This window comes from Aethalodelphis obliquidens, unplaced genomic scaffold (assembly GCF_003676395.1).
Source record: "Aethalodelphis obliquidens isolate GAN/ISIS:26980383/991018 unplaced genomic scaffold, ASM367639v1 scaffold2, whole genome shotgun sequence".
NCBI lineage: Eukaryota > Metazoa > Chordata > Mammalia > Artiodactyla > Delphinidae > Aethalodelphis > Aethalodelphis obliquidens.
The window spans coordinates 55111089-55134770 of NW_020837946.1; the positions used below are offsets into that span (position 1 = coordinate 55111089).

The 23682-nt window shown below is 40.0% G+C and overlaps 1 protein-coding gene and 2 long non-coding RNA genes across 8 annotated transcripts in view; 1 reads left to right on the forward strand and 2 right to left on the reverse strand.

Annotated features, from left to right (window-relative positions):
* The window catches only part of LOC113631140 (uncharacterized), a 51977-nt gene extending 49520 nt beyond the window's left edge, over positions 1–2457 (reverse strand). For 3 of the 5 annotated variants that reach the window (XR_003437201.1, XR_003437198.1, XR_003437200.1), the window contains exon 1: positions 1065–2449. This is a non-coding gene — a long non-coding RNA (uncharacterized LOC113631140). Of the gene's footprint in view, positions 1–1064 lie in introns of all 5 variants that reach the window. The other 2 variants (XR_003437197.1, XR_003437199.1) reach the window with 2 other exon arrangements.
* PDE11A (phosphodiesterase 11A) overlaps positions 1–23682 on the forward strand; it is a 419722-nt gene that overhangs the window by 382328 nt on the left and 13712 nt on the right. For both annotated transcript variants that reach the window (XM_027127261.1, XM_027127271.1), the window contains 2 exons: positions 1094–1168; positions 6483–6566. In XM_027127261.1, the coding sequence (XP_026983062.1) occupies positions 1094–1168; positions 6483–6566 (159 nt within the window). The remainder of the gene's footprint in view (positions 1–1093; positions 1169–6482; positions 6567–23682) is intronic.
* The window catches only part of LOC113631146 (uncharacterized), an 83506-nt gene continuing 76691 nt past the window's right edge, over positions 16868–23682 (reverse strand). Inside the window, exon 3 of the long non-coding RNA XR_003437202.1 lies at positions 16868–17625. This is a non-coding gene — a long non-coding RNA (uncharacterized LOC113631146). The remainder of the gene's footprint in view (positions 17626–23682) is intronic.

Genomic DNA, 23682 nt, shown 5'->3' on the forward strand with positions numbered 1-23682 from the left:
AAATTAGTCTGGGGATCCAGATCTTCTTGCCATCAAGTTGTCTGGTATTTCTTTTCTGCTCTTCCAATATTTTGTAATCCAGCTAGTTCACCTCAGAGATATCCTAGATGTACATCATAGTGTTGTTGAAAACGCCCGTTCAGCACTTATCTGTTACATCAGTTTGCTTCCCATAAAACTATCAGTAGAAGCACAGGGCTTGGAGAAGAAGAAAATCTCTGTAAGCTTGACCATGATCAGTAGCTTCTGACCATCCACACTAATTGATGAAAAGTAGAAGAATATGTGTCCTTACTTTGGAAAAAATCTCTGTGGTTTGGGGTAGAACAGCCATTCCATTGTGCTGTACCAGCTAGAACCCACCATAAATAAACACTGTTATTTAGTACATGGATTGAGACAGCCTGAAGACCAAATCACATTCTTCAGACTATATCATAACATACTGTAAAAGTCTGGTATGAACAGTGAATCTAGCATTAGTTCTGCCCCTTGACTGATGGCTACTGTAGGAAGTAAGGGGTGGGCCCTGGGTGTACCCGTTCCAGAGTGCACATAAATACTGGTAGGGTGACGTGGTTAAGGAGTTTTTGTGATGGCAAGATGAAACCAAACTAAAATGCAGGTATGTGACAGTAAAGAATCTGCACAGAAACAACCGAAAGTTGGCTGAATTATTATTACAAATATAGTATAATATATTATAATAACATCAGTTATTATTAGATTATTATTTGCTTCATTTTTCTGGATAAGAACATTGCCTGCTTTGAAGGTGGGAACCTTGTGCCTCATGTGTATATATAAGCTCTACCGTCAGAGATGGTCTATCGGCATGTGTTTAAGGATACATTGCAACTGTACTTCAATTCTATTTCAACAAAAATAAATAAAAAAGCATTGCACAAGTTCTTCTGATTAAAAGGAAATCAGTTTCATTGATTAAATTCTATAATACCTTCAAACACAAAAGATTAAGCTTTTTAAATGATTGTCTGTCTTGAAGATAGCTACCATACACATAAGCCAGAAATAACTTGTGTCTCGTGATGAATTACACATACCTGTCAATTTAAATATTTCTGTGTTTCAGGTGGCTGAACTTGTAACCAGCGAGTTCTTTGAACAAGGAGATCGGGAGAGAGCAGAACTCAAACTCACTCCTTCAGTAAGTTCTTCTTTTTCTTATGACGTATTTACCCTTTCAAATGACATTTTCAAAAATAACTTCAAATCGCACCTTGAAAATGGGAAAGACAGAGAATGGATTTAAGGAATCACTCTTTAAAGCTTTAATTGAACTTAGATGCTAAACACTTATTCCCAGGTTTCTGATTAACAAGGCTGATCTACTTAACAAGCATTTCCTGTACTCCCACAGTGGGAGAAGTAGGCGCAAGGGAGGATCGCAGAGTAGTATTTGAATAACACAAAGCCTAGGGCTGGCATTTCATATGTAATCAGTGGCTACTTTGAAACAGAAATACAGAAAAAAATTAAAGGCAAGCAAGCTGTCCAGGCTTGATGGGCTAGAACAGGCAGGTGCAGTAAATAATGGATACTCTGGATTTTACTTTCCAATGTTGAACTTTCCAAAATCCCAAAAGCAAATCAAGTCTCTGTTTCTTTTCCTTTTTTTTGCGAAATGAAAAGTTGCATCTGGGGAACTAAGTTCTGCTGATTGAAATGCTATTTAGATTGGATTCATCCATTCAATTATTATTTGAGAATGCTTACTGTAGGCTAAGGATGATTCTGTTTTTACTAATCAGGAGACAAAGACATAAATGCCTCAGTCACCACCCTCAAGGAGAGGGCGGCCTCTTTATTCTTAATGAATGGGTAGCTTCAAACCACCCAACGACTCAAAGAATGGTCCAGGGTATTCTAAAGCCTGCCACAGCACAGAAGATTCATTGCAGCTCAAGGAATGTGTTAATGGTCAAGAATGTCTGTTTATGAGGATTCAAATCAACTCAGTTTTGAATATTTGGCTTTATTTATAAGATCTTCAAGTTTTAAAACACCTTTCTTTGCTGACATTTAAAGACAAGGAAGAGCAGCAGAACTAGCGCCTAGCTTAAAGAACTCACAGACTTACTAATTTTGACTATTCTTTATTTGTTGTTTACCTACAAAGGTCAGAAAGACTACATAAGTTAAAACACCCATCAATTATTTTAGTTTCCAAAGCAATATCTATTTATACTGTTTTCAACACATTCCTTTGTTCTTCTTTGGTGATGTCACCAAATTTGGTTACAAAATACAGATACTAGATTGGGATACATAGTTAACGTGTAAAACGTAGCACAACTCAAATTTCTGTCAACTACATGTATATCTATTTTCAAATAAAAGCTTTTCTCCTCTTTAAAAAACTGTTTCAGAGGCCTCCTCTGAAGGGTTTACAATGCAGCAAAACCACAGGTTATTTAATTAAATGAAAAAAATATGAGTCAGGGCTTCCCTGGTGGCACAGTGGTTGAGAGTCCGCCTGCCAATGCAGGGGACACGGGTTCATGACCCGGTCCGGGAGGATCCCACATGCCGCGGAGCGGCTGGGCCCGTGGGCCATGGCCGCTGGGCCTGCGCGTCCGGAGCCTGTGCTCCACAACGGGAGAGGCCACAGCAGTGAGAGGCCCGTGTACCACAAAAAAAAAAAAAAAAAAAAAAAATATGAGTCAATTGACAGCATTGGCAAGCTGGCGGGTGCAGTGGTGCAGCACTAAGGAATTTTTGTAGTCTCAGGTAGGGGTTTTTCTGGAGACATAAATGAAATTAATTTTGTGGTGGATACATAGCTGTAAGTGCTGCTCTCTCCCCACAAAAGCCTACTTAACACGGCTGATGACTATCTCCTCAGGCCTAACTGCTGTGGCAGGGCTATCCCACATTAGTGCTTTTCCAGAAATGTCTGGAAATGCACACACTCAGATTGGACACCTGCTGTGCCCATTATTCCATGATATTTAGGAATAAAATTGTCCAAGAGCCCTTTCAGGTGTCATAGTCCTAAAGGTCACCAGAGTAACTTCATGAAGACAAAGGCTAATGTGGGCAACATCCAGATTAATACTGGAAGCAGTGAGCCAGTTAACAGCACATGCTTGAACACCTTCAAGTATCAGGCATGAAGCTGGACACAGTGCATCCAGCCATGAGCAAGGCACCATCTTCCCTGCCCTCAAGAAGCTTGTCAACTGCTGGGCAATATAGACATTAAATAAATAATCACCAATAATGAATTACAAGATGCAAAATTCTGTTAAGGGAAAACACAGGACAAAGTGGTATCTCACATACTCATCAAACATTTGTTAATAAGTGACTAGTCCAGAAATGACCCCTTACAGTTATGGTCAACTGATTTTTGGCAAGGGTGCCAAGATAATGCAATGGGGGAAGAATAATCTTTTCACCAAATGGCACAGGGACAACGGGATATCACATGCAAATGAAGATGGACCCTATCTCTCACCATAGCCTAAATGACCTAAATGTTAGAGCTAAAACTATAAAACTCTTAGAAGAAAGCAAGATATAAATCTTCTGGATTGGATTTGGCAATGGTGTCTTAGATATGATACCAAAAGCACAACAAACAAAAGATAAAATAGAGAAATTGGATGTCATCAAAACTTAAAACTTTGTGTGTTGAAGGACACTATCAAGAAATGAAAAGACAACTCACAGAATGGGAAAAATTATTTACAAAGCATATATCTGATATGGGCCTAGTATCTAGAATATATAACAACTATTGCAACTCAACAATAGAAAGACAACCCAATTTTTTAAATGCATAAAGGATCTGAATAAACATTCCCCTAAAGAACATATATAAATGGCCAATAAGCACATGAAAAAAAAAATGTTCAAAATCATTAGTCATCAGGGAAATACAAATCAAAACCACACTGAGATACCACTTCACACCCACTAAGATGACTATAATCAAAAAGACAATAACAAGAGCTGGCAAGGATGTGGAGAAATTGGAACTTTTTGTACATTGCTGGTGGGAATATAAATGATGCAGCTGCTTTGGAAAACAGTTTGGCAGTTCCTCAAAACATTAAACATTAGAGTTACCATGTGGCCAGCAATTCTACCTCTAGGTATAGCCCCAAGAGAAATGAAAACATACATCCACACAAAAACTTGAATGTTTGTTGTAGCATTATATATAATATCCAAAAAGTAAAAACAACCCAAATGTCCATCTACTGGTGAGTGGATAAATAAAATATGGTATACAATAATGATACAAGGGAATATCATTTGGCAATAAAAATGATTGAAGTGCTGATGCATGCTTACAGGGGTGAACCTTGAAAACATTATGCTAGGTGAAAGAAGCTGGTCACAAAATACCACATATCATATGATTCTATTTACATGAAATGTGCAGAACAGGAAAATCAATAGAGGTAGAGAGTGAATTAGTGGCTGCCTCTGGCTTGGGGGGTTTGAGGAAGAATGAAGAGCGACTGCTAATTGATATGTGATTTTTTTTCCCTTGGGGTGATAAAAATGTTCTAAAATTGACTGTGGTTGGACTTCCCTGGTGGCACAGTGGTTAAGAATCCACCTGCCAATGCAGGGGACACAGGTTTGAGCCCTGGTCCTGGAAGATCTCACATACCGCAGAGCAGCTAAGCCCATGCGCCACAAGTACCGAGCCTGCGCTCTAGAGCCTGCGAGCCACAACTACTGAGGCCGTGTGCCACAACTACTGAAGCCCGCGCGCCTAGAGCCCGTGCTCCACAACAAGAGAAGCCACCGCAATGAGAAGCCTGTGCACTGCAACGAAGAGAAGCCTCCACTTGCTGCAACTAGAGAAAGCCCGCGGGCAGCAATGAAGACTCAACACAGCCAAAAATAAAAATAAATAAATAAATTTATTTAAAATAAATTGTGGTAATGGTTGCACAGCTAATTGTGAATATACTAAAAACCAGTGAATTAAAAACAAAATAACTATATACTATGCACCAGAAACAGTCATTAAATAAATTTAAAAATCTCAGATAACAATGAGAGCTAGAGAGGATAAAACAGAGTAATATTTTTTATTTTTATTTATTTTTTATTTATTTATTTATTTTTTTTGCGGTACGCAGGCCTCTCACTATTGTGGCCTCTCCCGTTGTGGAGCACAGGCTCCGGACGCACAGGCTCACGGGCCCAGCCGCTCTGCGGCATGTGGGATCTTCCCGGACCGGAGCACGAACCCGTATCCCCTGCATCGGCAGGCGGACTCTCAACCACTGCGCCACCGGGGAAGCCCCAGAGTAATGTTTTTTAAAGGAACATTTTGGACCAAGATTCATGCAGTTCACAAGAACTAGCCCTTCCTCCAGCATATTTCAGAGTCTTCTCCAAATGCCTAGTCCTCCTTCCTGATATTTACGTTTCACATTACAATCAAGGATGAACAGAGCCCGTAGGAGACGGTGACCTCCTCTCTAATTTGGAGGTATTTTCCTCAGCGGCGCCCTTCTATCTTCTGTGACCTCAGCGGCTAGTGATTTGGGCCCCACCCACTCCCACCCTTGTTCCTAAGTCTGAAGGATGCAGGATTTCTCAACATATCTGAACCAAGGAGATGTTGTGAATCTGCCCTCACAACCTATGTGAACGCCAAAATGATGTGGATGCCACATTTTATTTAGAAAAAAGATGAAACCTACTGTAAGACCATAGGCAGGGCAGGGTTGTTTCTTAGACCCTGGCCTTACTCCTTAGGAATAAAGGGAGGGACAGTCTCACTGGCGTAGAACAGGCAGTGTTTGTCCGAGGACTCTATCTCAGCCATCCAATTCCAACTGATTGTCTTTCTTTTTATGTCTGCCCAACGGAATATGTCACTTCTTTTTCTCTAAGTTTTCTAAACATTATAATATCATAACGTTTAAAGGCTGGGAATGAGGAGAGAATGGGTACCTGCCCCCATCATCCATCCAGTGATAGATAAAAATTTAGGAATTTATTCATGACAGGACCTTATTGAGAAACACAAAATTGTCCCCACCCTGAAAAATTAATACAAATAATTTCTATTTAAAGTGAAATTGCTCTTAAGGATCTTTTCCGATCTATCCCACCCTCTCTCGCTATAAAAATAAAAGCCTGCACTATTTTTGTAGCAAAAAAAAATCTCCCCTTCCTTTGACTTGTACCCAATTCCCAGTGACCTGATGACTTGATTTAGTGGCAGTTACCTATAACTGAAGACAGATTTTGGCCCCAAGGAGTTGCATGCTATAAAGTTCAAATAAATTCATTTACAAATCTCATAAAAAGAGGTGAAAATACTTTATTTCTCATCATAGATAAAGGAAAAGAAAGTACGTGTAAAGACTGTCATTTGTGAAGTGTTCATTTGGTAAAAATTGGATCATTGTGACAAAGTGTTTGACAAAGCGCCTGTAAAAGACTCCAGTGTAATAAAGCAAGGTTCTCCTCCCCCATTCTAGGCTATTTTTGATCGGAACCGGAAGGATGAGCTGCCTCGGTTGCAACTGGAGTGGATCGATAGCATCTGTATGCCTTTGTATCAGGTAATCATGACTTGGGAGGGTCTGTGTGTCCTGACAGAGCCAGGAAAGAAGAGTGTGTATACCGCACTTTCAGAAGTATTAGTTTTAGGACACCCTTCCAGGGTATGTGTGTTGCCTAAAAAGGTTGCAGTTTATCTTTTCTCAGATTTCTGATCGGTCCCCTGGGAAGATTTGGTACTCGGAAGCCAGAGACCTGAGTTCTTCCTGGGCCTCAACTCCCTCATCTATAAACCAAGGACAGTAATATTTTATCTCAGTATTTCCCAAACTGTGCCCCATGGGACATAAGTATCCACCCATAACTTTTCAGAAAAAGCTCTCAGGCCCAATAATTAGGGAACCTCTCCTGCACATTAAAATACTGAAGGCTCGGAGAAGTCCTTTGGAAAAGAAACACGTTTAACCTTGATTAATTCTGAATTTCTCAAACATCTGACCACAGAAATCTCATTCAGTTTTTTTACGTTTTTCTTTTACTTTTATTAATATCATGTTAGACATGAGAGTTCCATGGTTTTCTGCTCTGACCCCATGGTCTGGGCCACAGGGTTTTGAAAAGCCCCTTCCATCTTGCGCCTCTGTCTGAGATGCATGACAAACGGCAACCACTGAACCCTGAGCAAGGCGCAGTCCCTGTTTCCAGCCCTGCTGCGTGAGTTTGGGACCCTGCTCCTGGCAAGGAGACTAGTGTCATCAGCTTTGAATGTTCACACTCCACTTTTTGAGTAGAATTAGGGCTGACATGGGTTAACACTCACAGTTTAGTGTGCATTGGCTTTTAATTCTGCTTCTAAGTATTTGCTTTCATGTGTAAAACCTGGCCAGTTCTTTACCCCCTACCTACCTCAATCAGACTGAGCTGCTGTTTTAACTTCAAAGTGAGAAACACATGCAGGGAAAGCAAAACGGCTTCATTCCTCACTCTGTCTAACTCCATTAAAAACACAGTATTGTTTTTTAAGGACCTCACAACCATTAAGTTTGAGGCTTATCTACCACTTCACTTTCAGCATTTTTAGGGACTGCTGAGCCCTGTCACATTACTCTAAAAAAAATAAAAGTAAAAAATAAAAAAACCTAGAATACTGTCTTGAAGATGGAAATGTAATTTTTAATGACTATAAGCAACAAAAGTAAGTTCTTATTTGTATTATATTATCCATTAAATACATGACAGCATAAAATCAGACAAGTGAAGCTTTAAAAGAATCTAGAATAGATTCTTTTAGTTATACATGGGACATAATGCTCTTTTATTTAATAATGAAAGTTTGGATAAAAAATCAAGAATGATGTCTACGATATTATAAGAGGATCCTCAACTCTCTTTTGTCCCATCTGCGTCTCCCACCCTCACTCCTCTGGTGTCTCTGAATAAGCTGGGTCCCCATGTGTAAGGCACATCGCTGTTGTGTCAGGTATACCTTGCTTTGCTAAATTGACCTTGACCACCCATGTTGAATTATTTTTTAACATTATTCATTTTGCTGTGCACACTTAGGCCATAAATGAGATGAATTCTTGAAATTAATAAATTCCTTTTACTGTGGGTAAAGCTTAGGAGGATGAAGACATGTATTTGTGGGGCTGATAAATTTTTGGTATTAGTCTGAAAAGCTACTTTGGAATGAACCCAACTCCACACACCCTTCCTATGTGATTAGTTACAGTAAATGCTGGAAAGGACTCTCGTGTGCTTTTCCATGTTAATTTAAGTGTTTCATTACTGGTTCACAATCATTTGGGCTTACCTTTATACTTCCCATTAAATACTTTGAAATCTTCAGGTTAAAAAGGAAGTTACTTGAATTTCAAATGAAAATAGCAGCTTCCAGAATTTAAGGAGTAATATTAACCCATCATATTATCATTCTTGATTTTTCACATCTGTTTTACTTTACTCCCTATCTGTGACATTAGCTACACCTGCTATTTTTAGCCACAGGAAATTGACATATAGAAAGCTTAAGTGACACTCCCACCAAATTCGCTTTGTCCTACTCATCTGTGGCCTTGGTTTTGATGTAATGGCCTTTCTACTGCCTCACTTCACCTCTGCTGGATATCGTCCCACAATCTTTTCTTATTTAACTGGGGAAAGTCATGGCATTTAAAGAGGAATGCGGAAGGAGCTGTTTATAAAAGTTCATATTCATACCTGCTGCTGGATCTTCTCAGTGAACAAAGCATGAAAATCATGCTCTTTTTTAAAATTCCTTATCATCACTTATTTTTTTATCTCATGGATTTCATTTATAAATTCTTTATAATGCTTTATAATTTATATATATATATATATATTATATATATAATTTTGAAACCAACATTTCAAAAAGCCCTCAGACTGAAACCTTGCAGAGTGACTTTAAGTATGCCCCTTGAGAGTCCTCATTTTGTCCCATCTCAAGCAGTTGGGTGTTTTTTATTATTTAACTGTGAGAGTTAATGTGAGATTATTTAATCTCACATTAACTGTTGATGCTCCAGAAAGGTAATGGAATCCCTCAGTGGGCAGGAATCACCATGAGTACGAAGACAAAAAATCTTGAGGAAATGACTCACGAAGCAAGGAAGGTCCCTGCTATGACACTGGTCAAATGTCAAAATGTCTGCAGGAACTCAGGTTGTTGCTGAGAGGTCAGTTTGGGGTTTTTAATGTGAAAGTGCAGTGATAAGGAGTCTGAGAGGATAGAGGCAAACGGGAAGGTATGCAGATGGCATGAATCCCAGACTGTGAGAGACAACATAGTCTGCGTTATGGAACAGAAGAATCCAACGTGGCTTTGCTGAGTCAGTCTGGGCAGAGGGCAAAAGGATACGGAACAGTAGCTATGAGACCAAGAGATGTCATTGTAATGGCCAGGGCCCTGCTGACCCCAAGGTGGGGCAGGTTTGGGTGGCAAGAAGCCTCATGTAGAGCCCAAAGCAAAATGACACGTACATCACGATGAGGACTCCCCCTTGCAGGAGGAGCAGTGTGGAGAGATGCGGTCCAGCAAAGGCAGAGGCCAAAGAAAGGCACTGTGTGCCTGAGGCTTCTGGGCGCAGACTGGGACAGGACAGGGCTTGTGGAGGCGAGGGCGGAGGGGCAGCCGGTCAGTAGATGCAGATACGGTTTTAGTGCAGCTTTTTGACTTCTTTGACTTTCACTGGGTAAATCGGTTTCACTTCATGGTTTTGAGAGGGTTGTGCTTGGTCAAAGTAGATCAAGCTCTTTCCACTTTCACTCCAGTTTGCTGAGTTTTGTCTCTGCTCCAAGCAAAGGGTAGATTATCAATACTCTCTGGTGCCTGAAGGGCTGTTTATAGGTGGAAACCCACAAAAAGTACACCGGTACATTTTGGATGCCCATTACACTTAAAATCAAAACTCTTACCTCTGGGACAACTTCAATTTCCAATCTGTGCCTGTGTTGAGGAAAAACAAGGAGAACCCCCCAAACCCCCGAAATCTATTCAATAAGTTTCCTAAGCAATCTAGCAATTGACTGAAAGTGACTGGCAGAAAATACATAGATATATCTAATAAAGTAATGGGTAGGGAAAGAACATGCAGAGAACAGTCCCAGACCCATGGATGATTCTATAGTAGGGAGATGTGACATGCTTATATACATATGTTTATATGTGAGTATAAAATTCTCCAGAACTTGCTCATCTTTTTAAGCTTATGATTCCAAACTTTTCCTTAAAAAAAAAAAATAGAAAATTGTCCTGACAGGCAGAAGTCATGATTTATCTGTGACAGCATTTAAATCAGGAAACATATAGGAAGCCAAGAGTGGGCAGGGAACCATCAAAGCGTGTTCCCCCAAGAGAAGACTAAAACCCTAGTTAGTTAGCTCTGTCCTAGCAGGGTATCTCCGAGGAATACATTGACATCTGATTCCTGTGCTTTCTGCTGTCTTTGCACCCCGCTGGGGATCCATTAGCTTGCTGCTCAACATTTTTGGAGGAATAAAAAACAAAAAGAAAGAAAAACAAAAAACAAAAAAAAAACAGGCACTATCAAACTTTGAAGTCACTGCTGCACCAGCCTTAGGGATAAACAGAATACCTGATGTGGCAGCGTCACACTGAGCCTCTCTTTGCAATAGTGGGCAAAGTTTTTGCCCTTTATTTATTTTCATTCTCAACTCAAACCTCAGTGTACCTAGAATTTCAATGATACACTGTAAATCATTATAAATCTTCTGTTTGTTAAGGATTGAGAGATTTAATTTTTATCATGAACATAATCAGATTTTCAGCTCATCTCAAACTGGCTCTTGATTTTGGAGTGTTTGACAGATAATGAAAACAGCTTGACTTGGACAGGATCTAGCTGGAATAATTCTCTCTCTCCATTAAAAGAAGAGTTAGGCAAGAGTGTTGTCTCTTTATAAAAATGTCATGGGGTTTCTGCAACAGGCAGGGCTTCTGAAGTTAGGATAACAGTGATTTTTGACTTTTTTTCTGCCTTCAGCTGTAATGGTTGTTTTGGAAAATGCATTCCACCTGATGCAGTTATTAGTATGCTCTCTGGGGACTTCCCCAGCGGTCCAGTGGTTAAGACTTCGCCTTCCAATGCAGGGGTTGTGGGTTTGATCCCTAGTCGGGGAGCTAAGATCCCACATGCCTTGTGGCCAAAAAACCAAAACATAAAACAGAAGAACAAATTCAATTAAGACTTAAAAAAAATTTTTTTAATATGCTCTCTGAAAAGAAGGGAGGAAAAAAAATCTTTAAAATATAGTTGAAGTTGTAGAAACTGGGAGTTAGAATTGATAAACTGGAAAAGAGGAAGTAAGGTGCTACTCCAAGACAATTTTTCTGGACACCAATAAAAGTACTTCAAAAACAACTCAATGTTCCCCAGATGGCTCGTGCCTTGTGTTCAGTTTTTTTCAAAAAAGAAAAAATAGTGAGCTACAGAGTGACTAGTTAGAATATAACATCATCTCCTCTTAAAAACCTACAAGGAATGGAATGTGGTTAGAGAGGGAAACAATTTCATCCCATACTTAAAAAAAAAGCAGGACACCACCCAAATCAGTTTCCTGTAAATGTTATCTGTACGACTTCTAGTATTCCTGTGAATGAGAGAAAGAAATAGTTGAGGCTGATTTCTTATTTGCCCTACAAAGGGGGGACATATATGGAATGACATCATATATAACTTGAAAAACTCAAGAAGAAATAAAGAAAGGGAGGAAGGGAGGGAGGGAGGAAGGAAGGAAGGGAGGGAGGGAAGAAAATAACTTTCTGTATTCTCTATAATTTATATTTATCTGGCTCCACCTTTTCCTGGTGATGGGCAGTGGCGGGGGGGCGGCGGCGGCGGGCGGTGTTCAGGGACTGGTACTTAAACTTGACAATTAAAGTATCTCAGTTCCTTCCGGTTAAAACAAGTCCTTGGGAAGACTAAAATGTGAATTGTTCCCAGTCAGAACCGTTTCTTCTCCCCAGCTGACATCCAGGTGCCAGGAGAGCTCACCTGTCTTTGTAAGGGTTCTGTGACTGGGGGGAGAGGGACCGAGTGCACGTGCAGCCTCTGGGGTCAAGGCTCTGGGTGTGATGCCCAGCTGGCCTCTGGGACTGTGGGGTGGGTGCAGTGAGCACTTCGTGGAGGGCCTGACCACTGGCTCTGGCTGCTGCAGACCCCGGTCCATGCAGACCATGGCAAGCCGCCACCAGCTTCCTGCTCAGCTGGTTCTCTGCCATTGCTCAGCCTGTGGCACGCATGAACCCCCAGCTACTTTCTCTTCACCCTGCCATCCACACAAGAGCTTCCTCGGTTCTTTCTAATATGCCACCTGGGTAGTGCCAACTCCTTCTAGGAAAGTTCTGTCATTTTCCTGAATTAGGCTCTGAGATTCAAGAGACAAGCCTTCCCCTCACCCCCAGGGTTCGACCCCCAGGGAACACAGAGCCAGGACACTCACTTCTGATCCCATTCTCCCCCCCTCACTCCCTTTCTGTCTCTCTCCCTCCTCCTCCCCTTTCTCTAACACCCAGAGTGGAAAGTTTTTGAATTTCCTTTTCCTAGTTTAATGGGAACTCTCCTTATATGGTCTCCTCTGTGCTCCCCACTCCAGAACTTTGTACTCAGACTTGATGATTTGACCTAGCCAGGCTCGGTTCCTAAGAGATAGAGTTCTGGAATTTAGAAATCCCTTTTCTCACCACGCAAAGCTGGCATTGAGAGTTATTCTCTCTGAAAGCTAGTTGATGATAGTTCGCTGTTTCTAGCTGGGAACCACCGCTTGCCTGGGGGAGGAAAGCCTACTGAGCTAATGGGTGGGAAGCCACTGGCATCACGATTCAAGCAGAACGAAAATACATTGGTTTAATATTTTCAAATTATTGTCCTTGTTACATATGCTATATCCAAATCTGAGTGCTGATAGGAAAACCTGTTCAAAATTTTCTATGTACTATTAGTCAAGTACAAATGGAAGAGAAATATAAACATTCAAAAGTATCAGTTTTATGTAGTTTATACCCTGTCTTCCAAACTTTTGCCAAAATGATCTTCCTTTTTAAAAAAATATCAGATCATGGTATCCTCCTGCTTAAAAACCTCAGGTTACTACCACAATCTATAAGATACCTTCCAGATTCCTGGGGTTAGCCCTCTCATTCTGAGGCTCCCTGCCTCTTGGCCTCATCTCCTGTTACCCACGCACCATTTGCCCCAAAGCACAGGACTCACGAACGCTTTTGTCCATTTTGCCTTTGCTTATACCTCCCTCCCTCTTCTTTCTGCCTGGAAGAGGACAGCTCAAACTGTCACCTCCTCTGTAAAACCTTTACTCCTCCTCAGCATTTCCACTCTACCTGTCTCTTCATAACCACACGCAACACTCTGTGTTGTGGTCATCTTTCTGTCTGTCTTTTCTGTCTTTCTTCCCTGTTAGACTAGTTTCTTGGGACCATCATATTCTTGGTACCCAGAATGGTGCCTAAGTATATTCAAACTGCTGTTTGTTGAATAAATGAGTGAAGAAACAGAAGAGTGAACGATGAGACGCAGGACGCAGAATTAATAAGCAGTGGAATGTACGAAGTAGGGTTATAATGTCATTTTAAATTATCATCTGCAAATATATAAAACCTTTCATCAGAGTGTGCACTGTTATATTACTGCCCATAATCTGAAGTATATGGCCTATGATGTCTTCTTAGAAAGTGGTTTAGTTCTCATCATGGTTGAATTGGTCCTTAATTCTAGCATAAAAAGACCAGTTTGTAGCCATGAATTTTTCAGGGCTTTGACTTTTTCAGCTAGGAAATACATGAAATTTTCTTTTTTCCAGCATTGGCAGAAAATACAGTCTTCTCATTATTTTAGTATTCAAGTTGATAGGGAGAGCTAGCACATATACACAGATTTCAAGAAATATTATATATTATCTAAAACAGTAAATTATCATGATTAAAATATAATTGTTTGACTTAGAAGACTTTTCAGATCCTTTAGTGCCTAACAGTTATCAATACAAACACGAAATAACAATGTGCTCTGTAGGGTGAAGTGCTGAATAGCCCAGAGGGCTCATTAAGAGAAGAACATTAAAGTTCATGTCGCTTTCTGCATCAAGCATGGTATGTGGCTGGTGAAGGCATTTCACACCCTTGGCTACATCTCAGAGTTCTTCCTGAATACCTGACATGCCAGGCTGTTTGATTTGGAGAAAGTTTTCCACCTCCAAAAAATGACTTTGACTTGATAAAGCAACCAGCTCTGTATACATTATCTTGTAAATAAAATGGACTTTGGTTTATTTCACGCAGCTATTAAAAACCTGTTCTTTATACAGTAGGACTTAATTTCTATTCATATGCATTTTATGAGCTCAAAACTGCCATCATGAATCTATATTAAAACGCTGGAATCAGGTAAAAAAAAAGTTACAATATACTCCCTAATAAGGCTTTTTTTGGGGGGTGGGGGGCGCGTTGGTTCTTCGTTGCTGCACGCGGGCTTTCTCTAGTTGTGGCGAGCCGGGTCTACTCTTTCGTTGTGCTGTGCTGGCTTCTCTTTGCGGTGGCTTCTCTTGTTGTGGAGCACAGGCTCTAGGCACGCAGGCTTCAGTAGATGCATCACGCAGGCTCAGTAGTTGTAGCACATGGGCTTCAGTAGTTGTGGCTCACGGGCTCTAGTGCACAGGCTCAGTAGTTGTGGCGCATGGGCTTAGTTGCTCTGCGGCATGTGGGATCTTCCCGGACCAGGGCTCGAACCTGTGTCCCCTGCATTGGCAGGCAGATTCTTAACCACTGCGCCACCAGGGAAGTCCCCTAATAAGGCTTTTGAGGGTAGAATTTAAGATAAGATCTACTTCTCCCTATCCAGCTGACCAACATAAATAACTCTTTTTAAAAGTGTTTATGCTTTGAAATCACGAAGCTAAAAATCACTTAACTGCAAGTCCATACAAGGCTTGGAATGTCGTCTTTACTTAAGTTACTTTCCAGTTCCTCAAGAAAGCGTATTTTAAATGTGGATTTACGTCTTCTTCATGGCCCTCTCTTCTGTGACTCTCTAAAGAAGAAAAAGGAAAGAAGGAAGAAAGGAAGGGAGGGAAGGAGGGAGAGAAGGAGGGAGGGAAGAAGGGAGGGAGAAAGGGAGGAAGGGAGGGAAGGAGGGAGCGAAAGAGGGAGAAAGAGAAGAAAACTTGCATTTTTCACTAGGAAATGAATCAAGTCCTCTTTTAAAGACTGTGTTTTGCATTCTAAGTGCCTCTCCAAAATCTCTGAAATTTAAAGTTCATTTGAAGGGTCAGCATTGTTTTTGCTGCTGGGAAGTGAGGCATGAGATAGACGTAAAGCATTCTTATTACGCTATTGCCAACAGAATCCTCTGTATTATTCAAAATGTCTCCTAAGAGAATTCAAGGAGGCAATATCTGGATCCTCAGCTCTCACTATTCTTATATTTCGTTATCAGAGCCGCAGCCGTAAAAATATTAAATAAATCACTCAAGGCACATTGCCCCATCTTAGCGAGCAGATGTGCTCAGAGGGAGCCAGGCTCTCAACCTCATGTACAATGAACATGGCAGCCCAGCTGTTGAGTCTGGTAGCCAGAGTCTAAAACGAAGTTAAAGACTTCTATCTGACTGAGTTTTTGGAAAAGAAGTTCAGTATTAAAGCCCATAAGAATACAAAGGTATCCTTATGTATACTTTTTCAATAAGCAGACATTTATTGAATACTGACTATAGTGGCCACTGGATAGGGCTTAAATTTTAAAGTTTACAAAGTGCTTTTACATACACAATGTAATTTTACCCTAACTCTGTGAAGGAAGAAAATACTTCATTCTGAATCCTATAATGTCTAATAGTCTAAGTTTTATAAATGAGGAAACTGAAACCTACAGAAGCTAATGGACTTAACCAGAGTGAAGCAGTTAATACACAGCAGAGCCAGAATTTCGAAGCCAAGTCTTCTCAGCCTTACTTTGCTGCTTTTCCCCACTGCACTGCCCTGAGGAAGTGAAAGGCCATTCCATTAGTCCGGCAGTGCTCTACCTCTTTAAACCTCCCATTTACAAAGTAAAACTATGAATTCTTCAGAGGGGAGGATACAGGGATCTGAGTAGAGATTCCAGGGAGAGTAATTGCTAGAGCACCGAATGGGCTACTGTAGGTTCTGTTCAACTGGTTACCAGAGAAATACTTTCTCAGAAAGACCTTATGTCAAATTGTCCTTGACCAAACACTTTCACCTGTAACTGAGTTGATGTTGCCAATAAAAGATGGTGGGTTGACCTCCATAATTTATTCCACATCCTTCTGAGAATTCCATTCATAAAATAATATAGGAATTTTTTAAAGATATAAACTTTCTTACAAAATGGGAAGAGGCTGGAAGAATTTTAAGGAGCATGATAGAAAAAGCCTACAATGCCTTGAACAGTTTGTAAGTAAGGGTATTAACAACGTGCGATTGAGGACCAGGAAGGAAATGAGGAGTACAGGAGAGAAAACATACATGGCCTCAGAGCACACCTAAATCGTCAAGAGCAGACTGTCGGCAGAAGGAAGGACTCACATTCTCTTTTTCCTGTGATGCCCCTTCATACTGTTGTCTACATGCAAACACATTTTCATCCAGGTACACCAGTGTATTCTGCTTTGGCCACTTAAGATAAAGTTCAAAACATGCTTCCACATCCTTAACATAGTTTTCATATTGTCCTTTGAAACAGCAGCCTAGTATTCCAAACAGTGACTTGTCATAATTTATTCAGTCATTGCCTACTTTTTTTGGTTGTTTTGTTGTTGTTTTTGCTAAGTGACATAATTCTAAAATGAGTACCTTTGTTCAATATTTTATTGATTATTTAATGCTGTTAAGTGTGATTAGAAATAATAACGTTGCATTTCTTTAAAAAAAGATATAAACTCTCAAGGACAACAGAATGTGAGAGGGCATAAGATATCCTCAAATATTGGAGGCTGGAAAGGAAGTTATGTCCCAGGATGTCTGCAGAAGGGGATATCAACAGGAAGAGAGCTTATCTGTCTTTCAGAAGGAACAGGTTCAGGACTTTAAGGGTCCAAGTTCAGCCAAGAGGGGGTCTATTAATTTCCTACAGCTGCCTAGCAAAATACAAGAAACTGGGTGGCTTAAAACAACAGAAATCTATTCTCTCACAGTTCTGGAGACCAGAAGTCAGAAATCAGGGTGTCAGAAGAGCTGGTTCTTTCTGGAGGTTCTGCGAGAGAATCCATTCCACGCCTCTCTCCTGGTTTCTGGTGGTTGCCAGGAGCCCTTGGCGTTCCTTGGCATGTAGCTGAATCCCTCCAATCTCCAACTCTGTCTTCACATGACATTCTGCCCTGTGTCTCTGTGTTCCTGTGTCTTCACATGGCCTTCTTTTATAAGGAGACCAGCCTTTGGATTTAGCTCCATATGCTCAGCTTTCTTTTCACGGTGATCACCCCTGGCTTGAAGGCTTGAATGAAAATAACTCCACTCTGCTGCTTTTTTAACACCTTTGGCCTTACAAAGTGACTTTCTTCTTGGAGCAAGTAGAATTGATGATAGTTAATATCAGCCTTTCCAAGAGTCTGAAACAAGGGAGATAGAGTATGTGGAAATGCTTCGGGAAAAGTAAACATTACATGCTAAAGCCCTCCATACATGTGAGCCATTATTCTTTTATCACCATTAATATCATCTCTAAGCTTCAATAGCCTCTGTTGGAAGTTTGGATAGTAAATAGCCAAACCGCTGGTCTCACTAAGGTGTAGTGCGTCTATAACAACATTTCCTGAGCACTTCTTATGTGCCAGGCACCAGACTGACTTTCCAAGCATTATCTGATTTAATTCTCTTAGCAATATCAAGTTAGATACTACTATCATCCCCCTTTTCAGATGTGAAAACTGAAGCTACAGAGTTTCTGTAATTTGCCCAAAAATACACAGATATTAAGTGACAGAGCTTTGATTTTTTTTTTTTCTGCCTTCAAATCTGGGCTTCTAACCGATAGGACCTTACTGCCACCTGAGATGATGTGTGAGCAGGCATTAATGTTATACAAACCTCAGGTCCTTATCAGGTCCCCTGAAACAGAAGCAACACGCTGTTGTAATACTAGAATGTTCATCTAACAGTGAGCTTGCAGATCATCTGTAGATGAGGGAAGTGAAACCTTGAAAGGTCACCCGTGACCCGGCTTGACGGTGGCAAAGCGAGGTTTAGAAACCAAGACTTTTGACCTCCAGTGTAGGGTCTGTCCCAAGATACTCTGCCACGAACATATTGAAGCATATTGTCTCCAAGTGTTCAAAGCTATCCGAGGGGACAGAGTTTAAAAAGGAAATCTATCTGAGTAGTGATGCAGATTTCAAACACACAGAAAGCAGATGGAAGCAGGGAGTTTGCTTTGAAGGACAGCATGGTGAACCAAGATGCCTCTAAGAACAGGGGAAATGGAATGAAAAGTCAGCAAACAAGGTAGAAAAGACAGCCCTGAGAGGGCCTGAGAAACTGAACAGAAAATCTGAAGGAAGATAAATGGATAATTTAACAGCCATTCAGTTTTTAAGAAAGACAAAGGACAAGCTACATTGCATCAGAAAAGGCCTAGAAATGATGATGAATGGGGCCCTTCAAATGAGTGGTGAACGCAACAGAATCACAGTCGCCTGCACGATTCCCAGCTGAGGGCAAATTTGAGGAACTAAATAAGGATATGAGACTGATACGGATTGAAGAGTTTTTCAAAATCTGTTTAATGTCCAGGGAGGGGACATTGATCGCTTTTCAGAGGAAATGTTTAGGATCAGTGAGGTAGTCGGCCCTTATTGGAACGTGGATGTAGGGAGAGGATTTACACACAATATTAGCACAGCGTGCATTAAGGTACTGAGATAATTTTTGAATCATGGTGGCAAAGCACTATATTATTTTGATCTTTATGAAATAATTATTTATCTTTTTTATCCTCGTATTTGTAAGCTTTCTTTATTAACAATGAAATGATTTGCTATTGAGTAATTCTAACACATGATCAAAAGTTGCTAGTTCCTTTATCAGTTCATGTTACACTTTTAAGTAGAATATTTTATTATTAAATAGTTTATACATGCCCAGTGAACAGAATTCAAAAGGTCCAAAAGGCACAAAAGTATTAGAGAAAAGTGGTCCTCCCTCACACTCCTGTCCCCAGGTCACCCAGGTCCTCTCCCTCAGGGCAACCACTATTAAGCAATTTCATCCAGAAACAGTCTATACAAAAGCAGAAATAGTGTTTTTGGCTTTTTCTTTTATTGAGATATAGTTGGTGTGTAATACATATATGGATGTATACATATACATGTATGTGTGTGTATATATGCACATATACACATATATGAACAGTGTCTATCCTGCTCCATACCTTGTTTTCTTACACTTAATATATTTTTGAGGTCACTCCTTTTCAGTGTCCATATAGCAGCTATCACATTCGTTTTGATGGCTGCAGAGTATTAGATCTTAAAGATGTAGAATAAATTATTTAATCAATAATTAATTAGTTATGAACACTGATGTTGTTTCTAATAATTTGCTATTATAAACAAAGTGCAATAAATATATTTGTAAATGCATCATCCTCATACTTTATTTGTAGGACAAACACCTGGAAGTGGAATTAGTGGGCATTTGGCATATGGGCATTTGAAATTTTGATGGGTATTGCCAACTTTCTCTCTGTGGAGTCTGAACCAATTTATATTTCTGCCAGCAATGGCTGAGGTGCCTCTCCTTCTACACTCTTACCAAGACAATGTGTTATCAGACTTCTTGAATTTTGCCAATATGATGGTGCAAAATCTATCTCATGGTAGTTTTAGTTTGTATTTTCCATATAATAAATGAGTCTGATCATGTTTTTAGTACAGATTTATTTACTTAGGAGCCATTTGTATTTTTTTCTGTAAACTCTCCATATTTTTGCCCATTTTTCTATTGGGCTGGTGGTCTTTTCTTTCTTATTGATTTGTAGGAGCTCACTATATATTAAAGAAATAGACCTCTATCTGTAGCAAAAGTGGCAAATATTTTTCCCAGATTGTCATATATCTTTTCACTTTGTTTATGCTATACAGAAATACATTGATTTTATGTAGTCAAATTCATCTTTTTTTTATGGCTTCTGGATTTTATGTCATACAGATCATGACTTTCCCATTACAAAATTATAAAAAATTTTAAATTCTCAGAACTTCTTTTAGTATTTTATGGCTTCATTTTTTTATATTTATATCTATGACTCATCTGGTTTTGCTTTATTTGATTGTGAAGTGTGAGGTCAGATTCCAACTTTAGTTTTTTGTTAGCTACCCAGTTGTCCCATATGTTTTTGACTAATCATTTTCCCTATGATTTAAAAGGTCACCTTCATCATATACCAAATTCCCTTAAATTTAATTCTATTTTTACTCTTTCTATTCTGTTATATTACTCTGTCTGCCTAATCACACTCTTTTAATTAATATTGCTTTATATTTTAATGATAAGCCTAGTTTCACCTTCCCCATTACTCTTTCAGTATTTTCTAGGTATTCTTGTTTATTTTTCCATATAAGCTTTAGAATTTAGTTCAAACACAAATCTAGTTTGTCTTCTTATTGGGATGCTTATTTAATCTTAAATGATCAATATCTGAAAGTTAAATTAACGTAAAACTTCCCAACATTGAAAAGAAGAAAAACGTCGCCTATTAGGAAGTTTTTGTTCATAAAATTCTAATGTTCCCTTCCTTAAACGATACTTCAAAAATTTAATTTAAAAAAACATTCAGAGTATTGGTCCTGTTGTCCCCACACATACAAACTTTTCCCATATCTTAGTCTGTGGGAGAGTTAGCAATGCAATAAAGCCACAATAACATACCTTCCATCAGCTCTTAAAGGTGACCCTTTCTTTGGACAAAAGGCCAGCGAATGATACACCCAGTGGTATGTGTAAAATACCCCTTTCTTTGTCTTCCTATTCTTTCTCCCCCAAATCTTTATTATGTTGTAAAATTAAGAAAAAGTAGGTTATCTTACCATATGGAGAGAGACCAGTAAAATAATAGAGGATTTTTTTCCCCAAGGATGTTCACCTAAAGACAAAACATCTCTCATGGATTCTTTGGGTCTGGTTCGCTGTCGATCTGGGGCACTGGGATGCACAGACTTTGATGGTTCCCTCTCTGTCTCAAATCTGAGCCCTGTTTGGTGCTGGCATGAGGACCACCTTTAAACTCTCACAAGAAATGCTCAGGCATCATCATATTTGCATGGCACTCCCTAAGCAGTTCATTAGTACAAATATCAGCTAAAAAATAGCAGGGCAAATGATAATAGGGTATTCTAGAATCCATTTTAGGAGGTACCATGGTAGCTTACTGAGAACGCCATTCACACTAAGGGCAAGGGATTCCACGTTTGTAAAACCCTCTCCCACACAGGCATCCTAGCCATTATGCTTGGAGAACCCTAGGGCTCAAGGCATGTGAGAAGTATACAAAAATATATATAGTAAACGAATGCTTGCACCTCAAAAAATAAATTTTTAAAATGGTTCTTTTTACACATTGAACTTTGCAAAAACAATAGATTATATATATACATATATATGTGTGTATATATATGTATATAAAATCTCAAGTGGCATAGTTTCACCAGAAAACATTACAGTGTATGGAGAGGTGGATTGTTACCATGTGGCTGTGTTTTACTTACATGTTCCAACCACCTCTTACATGAAGCCCCATTCATCAAAGGCTGTGGCTTCTGGGTCAGCAGCTATTCCTTCCAAGTCAGATGTTGGCTACACAGTGAACATGATTGATTAGCTACCAGTGTGCTCTGAAAACCCGACCAACAGGATAACCTAGGACAGAATCCTAGAGGGTCTCATTATAACAGAAGAAGCCGTCTCCTGGCTCCCGTGTACAGGAGCCATCTTTAGGCCTGCCGTGATTTACCACTTAAAACCTTTATTTTCCCAGGGTAGGCTTGAAAAGAGCCTACCTTGAAAAAAGCTGGCGTGAGGCTGCCTCCCTCCTGTGAATTTGTCCTGAAGCAGTGCCGAGGACACTAGAACCGAAAAGTTGCTCCAGTGTCCGGACACTGTAGTCAAGTGTGAGACACGTGTCATCACCAACATCCCACTGAGATCCCTCATGGGAAGACACCAGGGGCTTTGTCCTCAGGCAGGCCTGAACTGACATTCCAGCTCTGCTGTATACTTACCCATGTAAACGTTGGCCTTTTTAAGTTGATTTCCGCAATCTCAGGATCCTTATCTGTCACAACAGGGTCAACAATACCAATCTCTCCGCATTGTTGTGAGGTTTAATGAGCTCCCATCTGGATATGCCCCAGGATGGCACGCGGAACACTGGACACATTCAGTACTCAGTAGTTATTAGTTCATTTTGGCAAGGTGTGTTTTACTCTCTCTCACCGAGAGCGAGTGGGTGGCCTTCAGAGCAGACTCGGCCGGACATGTCTCATTCAGTTGAACACTGTTTATAACGTGTAACATATGCAGTTTGCCAAAGGCCCCACCATTCCCAACTGTATCATGCAGCCTATTTCATTCATCAACTTTACTGGCCTGGCCCGGTGGACATTGTATTTAAAACTCTTGCCCTGTATTATGGAAATAACAATGCCGTTAATCCAAGGAGATTAAAATTCCTGCCTCATTAATTCCTAATGTTAATCTCATTTGTAAATATCATTTTCCACAAAGGAATCCCTTGAGCATGTAAATAAAATAAGCGAAACAAGAAACTTGAGAGATTAGGAAGGAAATGGAAAGGGAAAGAAAAGAGGGAGAGAAAATTTCAATAAAGCATTTTCACTTTTACAGTCCCTATTAATCTGCTTCAAACCTAGGAAAGAAAATGATGTCTTTCTTTCTAAGTTATTAGTAGTACTGTAATTAGCTTTCAGGAGATTAGAATTGATGCTACAAACATCAGTGTTATAGCTTGGCTAGATTATGCCCTTAGGATTCCGATTACAGATCTGAATCATTCTTACGTTGGATTCTAATGAGCTTGCTTGCCCTCCTCATACTAAGTATTACCTCTGTGGCTTTATCATCTTTACTACTAATTTGGGTAACTCTCTCACACTATTTAGATTTTAAGCTCTCAAATATCACTAACAGAACAGAAAGATCTGACAATATTTTTTGGCATTTGCAAAAATCAGACATAGCCAACCTGTTACTGCTGAATAGATACTACAATTGTTACTGCTGTAACAGATCTGCAGAGTTAATATCACATATAGAAAAATAGTTTTCTCAACTGGAAAGAGACTCTCACCCGATGTGATAAATGTGGAGTGACACTGAGCTTCCACTAAGGAGAAAATAACAGCTAGTTGCTGTTTTTCCTTTCTGTCTGAGTTCATCTGGTCCTTAGGAAGAACGCAGGCTAAATTGATGCCGTCACCCGGGTCCTTTGAGTCCTCCTTATTGGAAGCCGAAATCCCGTAGGTCAGCTGACTTTGCCACCAGGGGGAGTTGGCATCCTCTGTTAGGGTCTTCTGAGTCCCCATAGCGTGGGCGGTTCAGACTCAGCAACCTTTAAAACCTTTTAAAGAGTCTGTTTGGCAGACTCTGGGGGT